We start from the raw sequence: 18,541 nt of genomic DNA, 5'->3' as shown, positions 1-18,541 counted from the left end.
GCAGATTTAGCAGGTTTACACATTTGGAATTGACTTGGCATTGTGACATTTTTATGTATATACTAGCTGTACTACCCGGCTTCGCCTGGGTTAATGACTGCTGTTAGCAAAATAGAATGTGTTAACAAAAATCTATTCTGCACACAAAAACCACAAAACAAATAGATAGAAATGTAATTATTAAAAGGCAAAAACTAAGCTAATAGATGAATTTCACAACATATATTGGCTTTGTTATACTGAGAATGTCTTTGTTGCCTATATTAACCAATCAGAGCTCAGATTAATTAACTGTAGCAAAATAGAAGCTGAGCTGTGATTGGTTGCTATTGGCAGCCTGATAAATCCCCAGCCAACAGTAAGCCCACCCCCTGGCAGTATATATTAGCTCACACATACACATAATAGACAGGTCATGTGACTGACAGCTGCCGGATTCCTATATGGTACATTTGTTGCTCTTGTAGTTTGTCTGCTTATTAATCAGATTTTTATTTTTGAAGGACAATACCAGACTTGTGTGTGTTTTAGGGCGAGTTTCATGTGTCAAGTTGTGTGTGTTGAGTTGCGTGTGGCGACATGCATGTAGCGACTTTTGTGAGATGAGTTTTGTGTGGCGACATGCGTGTAGCAACTTTTTGTGTGTCGAGTTGCATGTGACAGGTTAGTGTAGCAAGTTGTGTGCAGCAAGTTTTGCGCATGGCGAGTTTTGTGCGTGGCGAGTTTTATGTGTGGTGCCTTTTGAGTATGTGCAAGTTTTGTGTGAGGCAACTTTTGCATGTGTTGCAACTTTTGTGCATGTGGCAATTTTTCTGCGTGTGCAAGTTTTGCGTGTGGCGAGTTTTCCATGAGGTGAGTTTTGCACGTGTGGAGAGTTTTGCATGTGGAGAGTTTTGCGCGTGGCGAGTTTTGAGCGGCGACTTTTGTGTTTCGACTTTTATGTGGCGAGGTTGGTGTATGTGTGGTGAAATGTGCGCTGAGGGTGGTATATGTGTTCAAGCACGTGGTAGTGTATGGCGCATTTTGTGTGAGTGTTCATATCCCAGTGGTGGTGTGGTGATTATCCCATGTTGGGGCCCCACCTTAGCAACTGTACAGTATATACTCTTTGGCGCCATCGTTGTCATTCTTTAAGTCCCCCTTGTTCACATCTGGCAGCTGTTAATTTGCCTCCAACACTTTTCCTTTCATTTTTTCCCCATTATGTAGATAGGGGCAAAATTGTTTGGTGAATTGGAAAGCGCGGGGTTAAAATTTCACCTCACAACATAGCTTTGACGCTCTCGGGGTCCAGACGTGTGACTGTGCAAAATTTTGTGCCTGTAGCTGCGACGCCTCCAACACTTTTCCTTTCACTTTTTCCCCATTATGTAGATAGGGGCAAAATTGTTTGGTGAATTGGAAAGCGCGGGGTTAAAATTTCACCTCACAACATAGCCTATGACGCTCTCGGGGTCGAGACGTGTGACTGAGCAAAATTTTGTGGCTATAGCTGCGACGGTTCAGATGCCAATCCAGGACATACACACATACATACACACATACACACATTCAGCTTTATATATTAGATATATGTGTGTGTTGTGAATTCCGTTCTCGGACTCCCTCCTGTGGTCATGAATGGTACTTCGGTGAGTTCTGTCCTTGGACTCCCTCTGGTGGCTTTGAGTGGAACTGCTGGTCCTTGAGGTTGGCTTTCTCAGCTGCCCTCGTTTATTGCTATGCTGGCTTTCCTATTTAACTCCACTCAGATCGTTACTTCAGCTGTCAATGTCTCAGTATTGGTTCAGATCTCTCTTGGACTTCTCAGATGACCTGTCTACTCCAGCAGAAGCTAAGTTCCTGCTAGTTCATTTGTTGTTACTGCTTGAATATATTTCTTAGTATTGCTTATTCTAGTCCAGCTTGCTATCATGATATTTCCTTGCTAGCTGGAAGCTCTGGGGTGTAGAGTTGCACCTCCACACCGTGAGTCGGTGTGGAGGTCCTTTTGCATACTCTGCGTGGTTTTTTGTAGTTTTTTGTGCTGACCGCATAAGTTCCCTTTTCTATCATCTGACTATTTAGTGAAGTCTGGCCTCCTTTGCTAAAACCTGTTTCATTCCTGTGTTTGTGACTTTCCTCTAAACTCACAGTCAATATATGTGGGGGCTGCCTTTTCCTTTGGGGAATTTCTCTGAGGCAAGGTAAGGCTTTTATTTCTATCTTTAGGGGTAGTTAGCTCTTAGGCTGTGAAGAGGCATCTAGGGAGAGTTAGGTACGCTCCACGGCTATTTCTAGTGTGTGTGATAGGAGTAGGGTTTGCGGTCAGCAGAGTTCCCACTTCCCCAGAGCTTGTCCCGATTACTAGTTTAACCATCAGGTCATTCCGGGTGCTCCTAACCACCAGGTCCATAACAGTACAGCTGGCCAACAAAGTGTTAATGCATCTCAAAAGAGGGATAAGAGAAGTTCTGAACCAATTTTTTTTTCTTTGCAGTGTGTTTTGTCTCTCTTTTCCCCTTAATCTCTGGGTGGTTCAGGACTCAGGTGTAGATATGGATATTCAAGGTCTGTCCTCTTGTGTGGATCAACTCACTGCAAGGGTGCAAAGCATTCAAGATTATGTAGTTCAGAATCCGATATTAGAGCCTAGAATTCCAATTCCTGATTTGTTTTCTGGGGATAGATCTAAGTTTCTGAATTTCAAAAATAATTGTAGACTTTTTCTTGCTTTGAGACCCCGCTCCTCTGGTGACCCCATTCAGCAAGTCAAGATTGTTCTTTCTTTGTTGCGTGGCGACCCTCAGGACTGGGCATTCTCCCTTGCGCCAGGAGATCCTGCATTGCGTAATGTAGATGCGTTTTTTCTGGCACTGGGATTGCTTTATGACGAACCAAATTCAGTGGATCAGGCAGAGAAAATCTTGCTGGCTTTGTGTCAGGGTCAGGATGAAGCGGAGGTATATTGCCAGAAGTTTAGAAAATGGTCTGTTCTTACTCAATGGAATGAGTGTGCCCTGGCAGCAATTTTTAGAAAGGGTCTTTCTGAAGGATGTTATGGTGGGGTTCCCCATGCCTGCTGGTTTGAATGAATCAATATCCTTGGCCATTCAAATTGATCGGCGTTTGCGCGAGCACAAAGTTGTACACCATTTGGCGGTGTCCTCTGAGCAGAGGCCTGAGCCTATGCAATGTGATAGGACTTTGACCAGAGCTGAACGGCAAGAACATAGACGTCAGAATGGGCTGTGTTTTTACTGTGGTGACTCCACTCATGCTATCTCTGAGTGTCCTAAGCGCACTAAGCGGTTTGCTAGGTCTGTCACCATTGGTACTGTACAGCCTAAATTTCTTTTATCTGTTACTCTGATTTGCTCTTTGTCATCCTACTCTGTTATGGCATTTGTGGATTCGGGCACTGCCCTGAATTTGATGGACTTGGAGTTTGCCAGGCGCTGTCGTTTTTCCTTGGAGCCTTTGCAGTATCCTATTCCATTAAGGGGAATTGATGCTACACCTTTGGCCAAGAATAAACCTCAGTATTGGACTCAGTTGACCATGTGCATGGCTCCTGCACATCAGGAAGAAATTCGCTTTTTGGTGTTGCATAATTTGCATGATGTGGTCGTGTTGGGTTTGCCATGGCTACAGGTTCATAATCCAGTATTGGATTGGAAATCAATGTCTGTGTCTAGTTGGGGTTGTCAAGGGGTACATGGCGATGTTCCGTTGATGTCAATTTCTTCTTCCACTCCTTCTGAAATCCCTGAGTTCTTATCGGATTACCGGGATGTATTTGATGAACCTAAATCTAGTGCTCTACCTCCTCATAGGGATTGTGATTGTGCTATTAATTTGATTCCTGGTAGTAAGTTTCCTAAGGGCCGACTTTTCAATTTATCTGTGCCAGAACACGCCGCTATGCGGAGTTATATAAAGGAGTCCTTGGAGAAAGGGCATATTCGCCCGTCTTCGTCACCGTTGGGAGCAGGGTTCTTTTTTGTGGCCAAGAAGGATGGTTCTCTGAGACCCTGTATAGATTACCGCCTTCTTAATAAAATCACGGTCAAATTTCAGTACCCTTTGCCTCTGCTGTCAGATTTGTTTGCTCGGATTAAGGGGGCTAGTTGGTTCACCAAAATAGATCTTCGAGGGGCGTATAATCTTGTGCGTATTAAACAGAGCGATGAATGGAAAACAGCATTTAACCCCTTCCCGACATGTGACGTAATAGTACGTCACATGTCGGGACCCCCGCTTTGATGTGCGCTCCGGCGGTGAGCGCACATCAAAGTCGCGACATGTCAGCTGTTTTTTACAGCTGACATGTGCGCGCAATAGCGGCGGGTGAAATCGCGATCACCCGCCGCTATTAACTAGTTAAATGCCGCTGTCAAACTCAGACAGCGGCATTTAACTACCGCATCCGGCCGTGCGGCCGGATATGAGCGCATCGCCGACCCCTGTCACATGATCGGGGGTCGGCGATGCTCCTCCATTGTAACCATAGAGGTCCTGGAGACCTCTATGGTTACTGATTGCCGGTGGCTGTGAGCGCCCCCCTGTGGTCGGCGCTCACAGCACACCTGCATTTTAGCTACATAACAGCGATCTGATGATCGCTGTTATGTAGCAGAGCCGATCGGGCTGTGCCTGCTTCTAGCCTCCCATGGAGGCTATAGAAGCATGGTAAAAGTTAAAAAAAAAAGTAAAAAAAAATGTGAAAAAAATAAAAAAAATATAAAAGTTTAAATCACCCCCCTTTCGCCCCAATCAAAATAAATCAATAAAAAAAAAGCCCAACCTACACATATTTGGTATCGCCGTGTTCAGAATCGCCCGATCTATCAATAAAAAAAAAGCATTAACCTGATCGCTAAACGGCGTAATGAAAAAAAAAATCGAAACGCCAGATTTACGTTTTTTTGGTCGCCACGACATTGCATTAAAATGCAATAACGGGCGATCAAAAGAACGTATCTGCACCGAAATGCTATCATTAAAAATGCCAGCTCGGCACGCAAAAAATAAGCCCTCACCCGACCCCAGATCACGAAAAATGGAGACGCTACGGGTATCGGAAAATGGCGCAATTTTATTTATTTATTTTTTTGCAAAGTTTGGAATTTTTTTTCACCACTTAGGTAAAAAAGAACCTAGTCATGTTAGGTGTCTATGAACTCGTACTGACCTGGAGAATCATAATGGCAGGTCAGTTTTAGCATTTAGTGAACCTAGCAAAATAGGCAAGCAAAAAACAAGTGTGGGATTGCACTTTTTTTGCAATTTCACTGCACTTGGAATTTTTTTCCCGTTTTCTAGTACACGACATGGTAAAACCAATGATGTCGTTCAAAAGTACAACTCGTCCCGCAAAAAATAAGCCCTCACATGGCCAAATTGACAGAAAAATAAAAAAGTTATGGCTCTGGGAAGGAGGGGAGCGAAAAACGAAAACGGAAAAACGGAAAAAGCTCCGGGGGTGAAGGGGTTAATACGCCCGAGGGCCATTTTGAGTACCTGGCGATGCCTTTTGGGCTTTCTAATGCTCCATCTGTGTTTCAGTCCTTTATGCATGACATCTTCCGAAAGTATCTGGATAGATTCTTGATTGTATATTTGGATGATATTTTGGTCTTTTCGGATGATTGGGCGTCTCATGTTAAGCAGGTCAGAATGGTATTTCAGGTCCTTCGTGCTAATTCCCTGTTTGTGAAGGGGTCTAAATGTCTCTTCGGAGTTCAGAAGGTTTCCTTTTTGGGCTTCATTTTTTCCGCTTCTACTATCGAGATGGATCCTGTTAAAGTTCAGGCCATTTATGATTGGACTCAACCTACATCTACGAAGAGCCTTCAGAAATTCCTGGGCTTTGCTAATTTTTACCGTCGCTTCATCGCTAACTTTTCTAGTGTGGTTAAACCTTTGACTGATTTGACAAAGAAAGGTGCTGATGTGGTGAATTGGTCCTCTGCGGCCGTTGAGGCTTTTCAGGAGTTGAAACGTCGCTTTTCGTCGGCCCCTGTGTTGTGTCAGCCAGATGTTTCGCTTCCTTTTCAGGTCGAGGTTGATGCTTCTGAGATTTGAGCAGGGGCTGTTTTGTCTCAAAGAAGTTCTGATTGCTCTGTGATGAAGCCATGTGCCTTCTTTTCTAGAAAGTTTTCGCCTGCTGAGCGTAATTATGATGTTGGCAATCGGGAGTTGCTGGCTATGAAGTGGGCATTCGAGGAGTGGCGACATTGGCTTGAGGGAGCCAAACACCGCGTGGTGGTCTTGACGGATCACAAGAATCTGACTTATCTCGAGTCTGCCAAGCGGTTGAATCCTAGACAGGCTCGATGGTCGCTGTTTTTCTCCCGTTTCGATTTTGTGGTCTCCTACCTTCCAGGTACTAAGAATGTGAAGGCTGATGCCCTTTCTAGGAGTTTTTTGCCTGATTCTCCGGGAGTCCCTGAGCCGGCTGGTATTCTCAAAGAGGGGGTAATTCTGTCTGCCATCTCCCCTGATTTGCGGCGGGTGCTGCAGGAGTTTCAGGCTGATAGACCTGACCGTTGTCCAGCGGAGAAACTGTTTGTCCCGGATAGATGGACTAGTAGAGTTATTTCTGAGGTTCATTGTTCGGTGTTGGCTGGTCATCCTGGAATTTTTGGTACCAGAGATTTGGTGGCTAGGTCCTTCTGGTGGCCTTCCTTGTCACGGGATGTGCGTTCTTTTGTGCAGTCCTGTTGGACTTGTTCTCGGGCCAAGCCCTGCTGTTCTCGTGCCAGTGGGTTACTTTTGCCCTTGCCGGTCCCGAAGAGGCCCTGGACGCATATTTCCATGGATTTTATTTCTGATCTTCCTGTCTCTCAAAGGATGTCTGTCATCTGGGTGGTCTGTGATCTTTTTTCTAAGATGGTCCATTTGGTACCCCTGCCTAAATTACCTTCCTCCTCTGATTTGGTCCCATTATTTTTTCAGCATGTGGTTCGTTTGCATGGCATTCCGGAGAACATTGTGTCGCACAGAGGTTCTCAGTAGGTTTTGGCGGTCTTTTTGTGCGAAGATGGGCATTGATTTGTCTTTTTCTTCGGCTTTCCATCCTCAGACAAATGGCCAAACCGAACGAACCAATCAGACTTTGGAAACCTATCTAAGATGCTTTGTTTCTGCTGATCAGGATGATTGGGTGACCTTCTTGCCTTTGGCTGAGTTCGCCCTTAATAATCGGGCTAGTTCGGCTACTTTGGTTTCGCCTTTTTATTGCAATTCTGGTTTCCATCCTCGTTTTTCTTCAGGACAGGTTGAGCCTTCTGACTGTCCTGGTGTGGACTCTGTGGTTGACAGGTTGCAGCAAATTTGGACTCACGTAGTGGACAATTTGACGTTGTCCCAGGAGAAGGCTCAATGTTTCGCTAACCGCCATCGCTGTGTTGGTCCCCGACTTCGTGTTGGGGATTTGGTTTGGTTGTCTTCTCGTTATGTTCCTATGAAGGTTTCTTCTCCTAAGTTTAAGCCTCGTTTCATTGGTCCTTACAAGATTTCTGAAATTCTCAACCCTGTGTCATTTCGTTTGGTCCTTCTGCCATCCATAATGTGTTCCATAGGTCGTTGTTGCGGAGATATGTGGCGCCTATGGTTCCCTCCGTTGATCCTCCTGCTCCGGTATTGGTCGAGGGGGAGTTGGAGTATGTGGTAGAGAAGATTTTGGATTCTCGTATTTCAAGACGGAAGCTTCAGTACCTGGTTAAATGGAAGGGCTATGGTCAGGAGGATAATTCCTTGGTTGTTGCCTCCGATGTCCATGCTGCCGATTTAGTTCGTGCCTTTCATTTGGCTCGTCCTGATCGGCCTGGGGGCCCTGGTGAGGGTTCGGTGACCCCTCCTCAAGGGGGGGGTACTGTTGTGAATTCCGTTCTCGGATTCCCTCCTGTGGTCATGAATGGTACTTTGGTGAGTTCTGTCCTTGGACTCCCTCTGGTGGCTTTGAGTGGAACTGCTGGTCTTGAGGTTCCTTCCTCAGCTGCTCTCGTTTATTGCTATGCTGGCTTTCCTATTTAACTCCACTCAGATCGTTACTTCATGCCAGCTGTCAATGTCTCAGTATTGGTTCAGATCTCTCTTGGACTTCTCAGATGACCTGTCTACTCCAGCAGAAGCTAAGTTCCTGCTAGTTCATTTGTTGTTACTGCTTCTTGAATATATTTCTTAGTATTGCTTATTCTAGTCCAGCTTGCTATCATGATATTTCCTTGCTAGCTGGAAGCTCTGGGGTGCAGAGTTGCACCTCCACACCGTGAGTCGGTGTGGAGGTCCTTTTGCATACTCTGCGTGGTTTTTTGTAGTTTTTTGTGCTGACCGCATAAGTTCCCTTTTCTATCCTTTGACTATTTAGTGAAGTCTGGCCTCCTTTGCTAAAACCTTCTTCATTCATGTGTTTGTGACTTTCCTCTAAACTCACAGTCAATATATGTGGGGGCTGCCTTTTCCTTTGGGGAATTTCTCTGAGGCAAGGTAAGGCTTTTATTTCTATCTTTAGGGGTAGTTAGCTCTTAGGCTGTAAAGAGGCGTCTAGGGAGAGTTAGGTACGCTCCACGGCTATTTCTAGTGTGTGTGATAGGAGTAGGGTTTGCGGTCAGCAGAGTTCCCACTTCCCCAGAGCTTGTCCCGATTACTAGTTTAACCATCAGGTCATTCCGGGTGCTCCTAACCACCAGGTCCATAACATGTGTGTATATACTGTATATGTGTGTGTGTGTGTGTGTGTGTGTGTGTGTGTGTGTGTGTGTGTGTGTATGTATATATATATATATATATATATATATATATATATATATATATATATATTTATATGTATGTACAGTGGGGCAAAAAAGTATTTAGTCAGTCAGCAATAGTGCAAGTTCCACCACTTAAAAAGATGAGAGGCGTCTGTAATTTACATCATAGGTAGACCTCAACTATGGGAGACAAACTGAGAAAAAAAAATCCAGAAAATCACATTGTCTGTTTTTTTAACATTTTATTTGCATATTATGGTGGAAAATAAGTATTTGGTCAGAAACAATCAAGATTTCTGGCTCTCACAGACCTGTAACTTCTTCTTTAAGAGTCTCCTCTTTCCTCCCCTCATTACCTGTAGTAATGGCACCTGTTTAAACTTGTTATCAGTATAAAAAGACACCTGTGCACACCCTCAAACAGTCTGACTCCAAACTCCACTATGGTGAAGACCAAAGAGCTGTCAAAGGACACCAGAAACAAAATTGTAGCCCTGCACCAGGCTGGGAAGACTGAATGTGCAATAGCCAACCAGCTTGGAGTGAAGAAATCAACAGTGGGAGCAATAATTAGAAAATGGAAGACATACAAGACCACTGATAATCTCCCTCGATCTGGGGCTCCACGCAAAATCCCACCCCGTGGGGTCAGAATGATCACAAGAACGGTGAGCAAAAATCCCAGAACCACGCGGGGGGACCTAGTGAATGAACTGCAGAGAGCTGGGACCAATGTAACAAGGCCTACCATAAGTAACACACTACGCCACCATGGACTCAGATCCTGCAGTGCCAGACGTGTCCCACTGCTTAAGCCAGTACATGTCCGGGCCCGTCTGAAGTTTGCTAGAGAGCATTTGGATGCTCCAGAGGAGTTTTGGGAGAATGTCCTATGGTCTGATGAAACCAAACTGGAACTGTTTGGTAGAAACACAACTTATCGTGTTTGGAGGAAAAAGAATACTGAGTTGCATCCATCCAACACCATACCTACTGTAAAGCATGGTGGTGGAAACATCATGCTTTGGGGCTGTTTCTCTGCAAAGGGGCCAGGACGACTGATCCGGGTACAGGAAAGAATGAATGGGGCCATGTATCGTGAGATTTTGAGTGCAAACCTCCTTCCATCAGCAAGGGCATTGAAGATGAAACGTGGCTGGGTCTTTCAACATGACAATGATCCAAAGCACACCGCCAGGGCAATGAAGGAGTGGCTTCGTAAGAAGCATTTCAAGGTCCTGGAGTGGCCTAGCCAGTCTCCAGATCTCAACCCTATAGAAAACCTTTGGAGGGAGTTGAAAGTCCGTGTTGCCAAGCGAAAAGCCAAAAACATCACTGCTCTAGAGGAGATCTGCATGGAGGAATGGGCCAACATACCAACAACAGTGTGTGGCAACCTTGTGAAGACTTACAGAAAACGTTTGACCTCTGTCATTGCCAACAAAGGATATATTACAAAGTATTGAGATGAAATTTTGTTTCTGACCAAATACTTATTTTCCACCATAATATGCAAATTAAATGTTAAAAAACAGACAATGTGATTTTCTGGATTTTTTTTTCTCCGTTTGTCTCCCATAGTTGAGGTCTACCTATGATGTAAATTACAGACGCCTCTCATCTTTTTAAGTGGTGGAACTTGCACTATTGCTGACTGACTAAATACTTTTTTGCCCCACTGTATGTATGTATGTATGTGTAGACATGTATGTGTAGACCTATTCTACGTGTAGACATTAATTTTCTCTGTTCTATTCTAACCTGTCCGTGTGATGTTACTGTACACCGCACTGAATTACCGGCTTTTCTACAGAACACCGCTGCGTATTTCTCACAAGTCACACTGCTGGTCCGTGTGTAATCCGTATTTTTCTCGCCCCCATAGACTTTCATTGGCGGATTTTTTGCGCAATATGCTGACAAATGCAGCATGCTGCGATTTCACTCGGATCCTGAATACGGCCGAGAAGTATACGGCTGATGGGAGCTGCCCCATAGAGAATCATTGGTCCGTGTGCAATGCGTTGTTTTGTGAATACGTCCGTATTCCTCTCTTGTGTGACCCCGGCCTTATACTTCCGAAGGGTGAAACGCGTCGTGATAAGAGGGAGCTAAGAATGGCGGATAAGTACCACGACTGTGTGGAATTTCTTTTTCATGGCTATTGATACTGGAATATGTACCCAGTTATGTGCTGGTTTCTGAAATTAGGAGAGTGGATGAATACCTATATTGTGTGGGATTTTTGTATGGCGGATTTATGTTCAGTTATGCACCCATTTTTTGTGGGGGGGGGGCAAACAGAAGATATCACATTGGGCATTAGGCTTTTGAATTAAGTGAACAGAAAGGAGCTAATTATCTAATAGTACCTTGTCATGTGATATCTGACTGTGCGCCCATTTGATTGGCGTTCCTTTAGTGGTATTCTAAACCATATAAATATTATACGCACTGTGTAATAGGGATATGGATCATAGATTTTCTTTCTCTAAATTGTAGCCCCAAAGATGACTATTAATGTGATTGCATGCTCTGGCCATATCATCTTTGTTGTGGTATTAATGTGACTACACTTCTTGTCTGCATCCCTCCTGGAACATGACAGCAATAACTACGAGATATTTATATGTTAGGTACTCCTTTTAATTGTTTCTGTATGTGTGTGTTTTTTTGTGTCTATTATAGTGTGTAGGATGTTCAAGGTGCATTAGGGTCCCTAGGGCTACCAACGTTCAGCGGGGGTGCCATCACGTCTACAACTAGGGTGCCAACCTCATCACTATCGGAGATACCGCCTCACCAACACCGGAGCTCCTGCATCCGCTGCATGACCAGCTCTATCCTCACCTACTGTATTCTCACCCAACCTTTGTAGATTGTGAGCCTTCGCGGGCAGGGTCCTCACTCCTCCTGTACCAGTTATGACTTGTATTGTTTAACCCCTTCATGCCGTGGCCCTTTTTCGTTTTTGTGTTTTCGTTTTTCGCTCCCCTCCTTCCCAGAGCTATAACTTCTTTATTTTTCCGTCAATATGGCCATGTGAGGGCTTATTTTTTGCGGGACGAGTTGTACTTTTGAACGACATCATTGGTTTTACCATGTTGTTTACTAGAAAATGGGAAAAAAATTCCAAGTGCGGTGAAATTGCAAAAAAAGTGCAATCCCACACTTGTTTTTTGTTTGGCTTTTTTCCTAGGTTCACTAAATGCAAAAACTAACCTGCCATTATGATTCTCCAGGTCATTACGAGTTCATATTTGAAAAAACTGACCGTCACATCCATACATAGACTAAGTGTGAACAGGTGCTGAACCTAGAGTAACCAACTCATATATAGTCAAGTAAAAAAGGCAGCACACTGCAGCGCTAAGACATGCAAACATGAAACATGAAAACTGAACTGCAATACTGCACTAGAAATATGAAAAATGAGAGCGTTTAGCGCATAAAAATGGCCAATTTTATTTGTATCTGATAGCCCCTTTACGGCATCTCTCGTATATCAGGTCCTACGCTTGCCTACCTCGCTGAGAATAAATGTCTCCATGTGAATGGGTACCTGTGAAAACCTCTGCCTAGACTCATATTCTCTCTCTCTGTGGAGGGGTACTGGACCTGCTGCGATTAAAACACCTGGGCTAGGAGGCGGAGTGCTCAGTCAGAAGGCTAAATAATATATTTGAAAAAACTGACCGTCACATCCATACATAGACTAAGTGTGAACAGGTGCTGAACCCAGAGTAACCAACTCATATATAGTCAAGTAAAAAAGGCAGCACACTGCAGCGCTAAGACATGCAAACATGAAAACGGAACTGCATTACTGCACTAGAAATATGAAAAATGAGAGCGTTTAGCGCATAAAAATGGCCAATTTTATGTGTACCTGATAGCCCCTTTACGGCATCTCTCGTATATCAGGTCCTACGCTTGCCTACCTCGCTGAGAATACTGGACCCCTCCACAGAGAGAGAGAATATGAGTCTAGGAAGAGGTTTTCACAGGTACCCATTCACATGGAGACATTTATTCTCAGCGAGGTAGGCAAGCGTAGGACCTGATATACGAGAGATGCCGTAAAGGGGCTATCAGGTACACATAAAATTGGCCATTTTTATGCGCTAAACGCTCTCATTTTTCATATTTCTAGTGCAGTATTGCAGTTCAGTTTTCATGTTTCATGTTTGCATGTCTTAGCGCTGCAGTGTGCTGCCTTTTTTACTTGATTACGAGTTCATAGACACCTAACATGACTAGGTTATTTTTTATCCAAGTGGTGAAAACAAATTCCAAACTTTGCTTAAAAAAAAAAAAAAAAAAAGTGCCATTTTCCGATACCCGTAGCGTCTCCAATTTTCGTGATCTGGGGTCGGGTGAGGGCTTATTTTTTGCGTGCAGAGCTGACGTTTTTAATGATAGCATTTTGGTGCAGATACGTTCTTTTGATCGCCCGTTATTGCATTTTAACGCAATGTCGCGGCAACCAGAAAAACGTAATTCTGGCGTTTCAGATTTTTTTCTCGCTACGCTGTTTAGCGATCAGGTTAATGCTTTTTTTAATTGATAGATCGGGCGATTCTGAATGCGGCGATACCAAATATGTGTAGGTTTTTGGGTTTTTTTATTGTTTTATTTAGGATGGGGCGAAAGGGGGGTGATTTAAACTTTTATATTTTTAATATTTTTTTCACATTTTTAAAAACTTTTTTTTTTTCACTTTTGCCATGCTTCAATAGCCTCCAAGGGAGGCTAGAAGCAGGCACAGCCCGATCGGCTCTGCTACATAACAGCGATCATCAGATCGCTGTTATGTAGCTGAAATGCAGGTGTGCTGTGAGCGCCGACCACAGGGGGGCGCTCACAGCAGGCCGGCATCAGTAACCATAGAGGTCTCAAGGACCTCTATGGTTACCATCCTGATGCATCGCCGACCCCCGATCATGTGACGGGGGTCGACGATTACGTCATTTCCGGCCGCCCGGCCGGATGCGGTAGTTAAATGCCGCTGTCTGCATTTGACAGCGGCATTTAACAGGTTAATAGCGGCGGGTGAATAGCGATTTCACCCGCCGCTATTGCGCGCACATGTCAGCTGTACAAAACAGCTGACATGTCGCGACTTTGACGTGCGCTCACCGCCGGAGCCCACATCAAAGCAGGGGACCCGACATGCGCAGTACATGTACAGCGCATGTCGCAAAAGGGTTAAGATTATTGTACATGTTTTTATTATGTATACCCCTCCTCACTTGTAAAGCGCCATGGAATAAATGGCGCTATAACAATAATAATAATAATAATAATAACCCTCAACCTATTGTCTCCTTCCCCATTATCCTGTAGAATGTAAGCCCGCAAGGGCAGGGTCCTCGCCCCTCTGTATCAGTCTGTCATTGTTAGTTTGTTTACTGTAAGTGATGTCTGTAACTTGTATGTAACCCATTCTCATGTACAGCACCATGGAATCAATGATGCTATATAAATAAATAATAATAATAATAGCCTCCGCTGGCAGATAGGATGAACTTTAGGGCTTATCTAAGGAGAGATTAGTCCTAGATATTTTTTTCTCCCTATTGACCCTCCATTTTCACCTTTTTAAGATAATCAAGTATTTTTAACCCTCTTAAATACATTAATAAAGGTTAATTTTTTGAAGTCTGTTTGTGCCAATGTCACCATTTTATAAATGTTATTCACTTTACCTACTGTGATAATATTATGGCATGTAGTTGTCTTCCTTATTACCAATACTTTCACTGATGAGGGTCTTCATTTTGAGCTCCATTAAATTTAAAAATCCCTTTTGTGAATTGTATCTTTCATCTTTATAGGACATTCTTGTGATAATAACAGTTTATCACTAAAGTGTAAAAAAGAAGATATCAGGAAGCACTCTAATGGAGAAAACCTCATTACCCTTCATGGACCTCCTGGACTTCACAGTGCTTCACTTTCTTATAATCTTCCTAGTTATGAGGAACCCTCTCCTGAGCAATCTTGCATTGTTACCACAATTCCAGATGACAAAGTGGATACAAGATTTCAGTGTCACAAGGAATTTACTAAAAGCTCAGATTATATAGCTCAAAGCAAGCATGAAGGAGAGAAGCCATACTCCTGTTCAGAATGTGGGAAATGCTTTACAACGAAATCAAAATATATTATACATGAGAGAATTCACACAAGAGAAAGGCCATTTTCGTGTTCAGAATGTGAGAAGGCCTTCACAGATAAAGGGCATCTTATTAGACATCAGAAAATTCACACAGGAGAGAAGCCATTTTCGTGTTCAGAATGTGAGAAATCCTTCACAGATAAAGGGCATCTTATTAGACATCAGAAAATTCACACAGGAGAGAAGCCATTTTCATGTTCAGAATGTGAGAAATCCTTCACAGATAAAGAGAGACTTATTAAACATCAGAGAGTTCACACAGGAGAAAAGCCATTTTCATGTTCAGAATGTGAGAAGGCCTTCACAGATAAATGGTATCTTATTAAACATCAGAAAATTCACACAGGAGAAAAGCCATTTTCATGTTCAGAATGTGGGAAATGTTTTTTACAGAAATCACAAGTTGTTGTGCATGAGAGAACTCACACAGGACAAAATCCATTTTCATGTGCGGAATGTGGGAAGTCCTTCACGGTTAAAGGGAGTCTTATTACACATCAGAGGATTCACACAGGAGAAAAGCCATTTTCATGTTCGGAATGTGGGAAGTCCTTCGTGATTAAAGCTCATCTTATTACACATCAGAGGATTCACACAGGAGAAAAGCCATTTTCATGTTCAGAATGTGGGAAGTCCTTCGTGAATAAAGCGCATCTTATTACACATCAGAGAACTCACACAAGAGAAAAGCCATTTTCATGTTCAGAATGTGAGAAATCCTTCAAACAAAAAAGGAGTCTTTTTCAACATCAGATAATTCACACAGAAAACCCATTTTCATGTTCAGAATGTGAGAAATCCTTCACAAATAAAGGGCATCTTATTAAACATCAGAGAATTCACACAGGAGAAAAGCCATATTCATGTTCAGAATGTGGAAAATGCTTTACAGAGAAATCACAACTTGTTAAACATCGTAGAACTCACACAGGAGAGAAGCCGTATTCATGTCCAGAGTTTGGTAAATCTTTTATACATAAATCACGTCTTCTCTGAAGAGAAGTCACACAGGAGATAAGCCATATTCATGATCAATGTGTGGGAAATCTTTAGTATACCAAATTTTGTTAGACGTGAGTGAAGTCATACAGAGAAAAGCTGTTCTCTTATTCAGAATGTGGGAAGTCTTTTTGTCATGGTTTCATCTTTACTATGGACTAGGGAGGCTGTGAGTGAAGGCTCAACCTTGCAATGGGATCTGGTGTATGCTGGACTGTCAGTATTATGAGTCACAGTCCATTCATCCAATCTGATCCTGGGTCATTCTGTGCTCACAGCATTTTGATCAACAACCCTGCTGCTCAATCTGGTGAAGCCTTCGGGCATTTCAACAGATGTCTCTCATCCTTGATAGCAGATCGGTGTCAGCTGTAGCTGAGCTTAGTTTGGTGTATGCTTAGCTCTGTCTGTTTGTGTCTTTCTCTGATCTTGTTGCCGGACGTAGGATTTGTCATGACTATTCATGTGGATTATCCCTTCTGCTCTTAACGCTCTCTGACTGCAGGTACCTGACCCCGTACTTGGCCTCTAGACTGTCTGTTTTTCTTACTCCCTAGTCTTGACATACCCTCCTGGTATTTGACCCTGGACTGTTACCTGACCACGACTTTCTCCTGCTGCTCTTTATCTTGTGCCCTTCTAGTATCTGACCTCAGACCTCCTGTCTACCCTTTCTCTAGGCTTGTGTTGTGAATTCCGTTCTTGGGCTCCCTCCTGTGGTTATGAATGGTACTTTTGGGAGTTCTGCCCTTGGGCTCCCTCTGGTGGTTTCGAGTGGAACTGCTGCTCCTGGAGTTTGGCCTGGCAGCTGACTTCACTAATCAGCTCCCTTGGCCTTGCTATTTAACAGGGCCCTGGTCTGTAATTCATGCCAGCTGTCAATGTTTTTCTAGGTTAGACTCAGTCCTCTCCTTGGATTTCTCTGATGGCCTGTCCATGTCAGCATAAGATAAGTTCTTGCTAGTTCTTGTACTTACTGTTCAGTTTAAAGTTATGTCTTTTTTTGTCCAGCTTGTCATTATGAAATATTCAGGCTAGCTGGAAGCTCTGGGGAAGCAGAATTGCCCCTCCACACCGTGAGTCGGTGTGGAGGTTATTTGTGTAATCTCTGCGTGGATTTTTAGGTTTTATATACTGACCGCACAGTGCCCTTTCCTATGTCTGTCTGTCTAGTCAGAGTTGGCCTCCTTTGCTAAAATCTGTTTTCATCCCTGCGTTTGTCATTTACCTCTCCACTCACAGTCAATAGCCCCCCACATATATCTTTCCTTTTGGGAATTTCTCTGAGGCGAGATAGTTTTCTATTTCCATCTTAGGGGTAGTTAGTTCTTAGGCTGTGAAGAGGCGTCTAGGGAGTGACAGGAACGTCCCACGGCTATTTCTAGTGTTTGTGTTAGGATTAGGGATTGCGGTCAGTAAAGCTACCATCTCCTCAGAGCTTGTCCATGATCTATTTTACCCACCAGGTCATATCAGTGCTGCTCCGTTCCCACCAGGTCATAACAGTACAGCTGGCCCACAATGTGTTAAATACATCTCTAAAGAGGGAAAAGAAAGTTCTGAGTCATTTTTTTTTTTTTTTGGTAGCTTGTTTTGTCTTTTCTTTTCCCCTTAATCTTTGGGTGGTTCAGGATTTGGGTACTGATATGGAGGTTCAGGGTGTGTCCTCGCATGTTGATCATCTCGCTGCAAGGGTACTGTTGTGAACTCTGTTTTCAGGCTCCCTCTTGTGGTCACAGGTGGTATTGTGTGACTTTTGTTTTGGGCTCCCCCTGGTGGCTTTGTTTGTTATCCTGCGGGTCTGTTGCTGGATCAGCTGCCTCGTTATTCACTGGGAGGTTCCTATATAGCTCTGTTTCACTTCCACTTGTTGCCGGCTGTCAATGTATTCAGTGCTTTTCTGATTACTCCTGATTATCTTCGTTTTCAGTCTCTTCAGGATAAGCTAAGTTCTGTTTAATTATTTTTTGCTCATCAGTCTGCAATATGATTTCTGTGTATGATGAGTTTAGTCCAGCTTGCTAATATGTGATTTCTTGCTGCTGGTAAGCTCTGGGGTACAGAGTTGTTTCCCCCGCACTGTTAGTTGGTGCGGGGGCTCGAGCAATCTCTGCGTGGATATTTTGAATAGGGTTTTTAATTGACCGCACAGTTCCCTTTCTATTTTCTGCTATCTAGTGTTAGCGGGACTCATTTGCTAAATCTAATTTCATCTCTGCGTTTGTGCTTTCCCCTTAACTCACCGTTAATATTTGTGGGGGGCTATTCTATATCTTTGGGGTCATTTCTCTGAGGCAAGGGAGGACTTTCGTTCCCTCTAGGAATAGTCAGTTTCTCAGGCCATGAAGAGACGTCTAGGATTTTCAGGTAACGTTCCACGGCTACCTATAGTTGTGTGCGGATAGGATCAGGTTGCGGTCAATTCAGTTACCACTTCCCCAGAGTTTGTAGTCTGTTTAGTTACTTAGCTAGTCCTACTTGCGATCCTTGCCACTAGGATCATAACCGTACAGCCGGCCAGTAAAGTGTTAATTGCATGGCAGAAGCAGGAGAAAAGAAGCCTTGAGAATTTTTTTTTTTTTTGCTGCCGTGTGTCTAGCTGCTGTGTCTAGCTTCTCTCCTC

The 18,541-nt window shown here is 43.6% G+C and overlaps 1 protein-coding gene across 1 annotated transcript in view; it reads left to right on the top strand.

Annotated features, from left to right (window-relative positions):
- The window catches only part of LOC143793569 (uncharacterized), a 56,209-nt gene extending 39,939 nt beyond the window's left edge, over positions 1-16,270 (top strand). The window contains exon 2 of the mRNA XM_077280642.1: positions 14,576-16,270. Coding sequence (XP_077136757.1) covers positions 14,576-15,915 — 1,340 coding nt within the window. The 3' untranslated portion in view covers positions 15,916-16,270. The remainder of the gene's footprint in view (positions 1-14,575) is intronic.
- Positions 16,271-18,541: the final 2,271 nt, after the last annotated feature.

Source organism: Ranitomeya variabilis, chromosome 1, assembly GCF_051348905.1.
Source record: "Ranitomeya variabilis isolate aRanVar5 chromosome 1, aRanVar5.hap1, whole genome shotgun sequence".
NCBI lineage: Eukaryota > Metazoa > Chordata > Amphibia > Anura > Dendrobatidae > Ranitomeya > Ranitomeya variabilis.
This window is presented reverse-complemented; position numbering and strand designations above follow the sequence as displayed.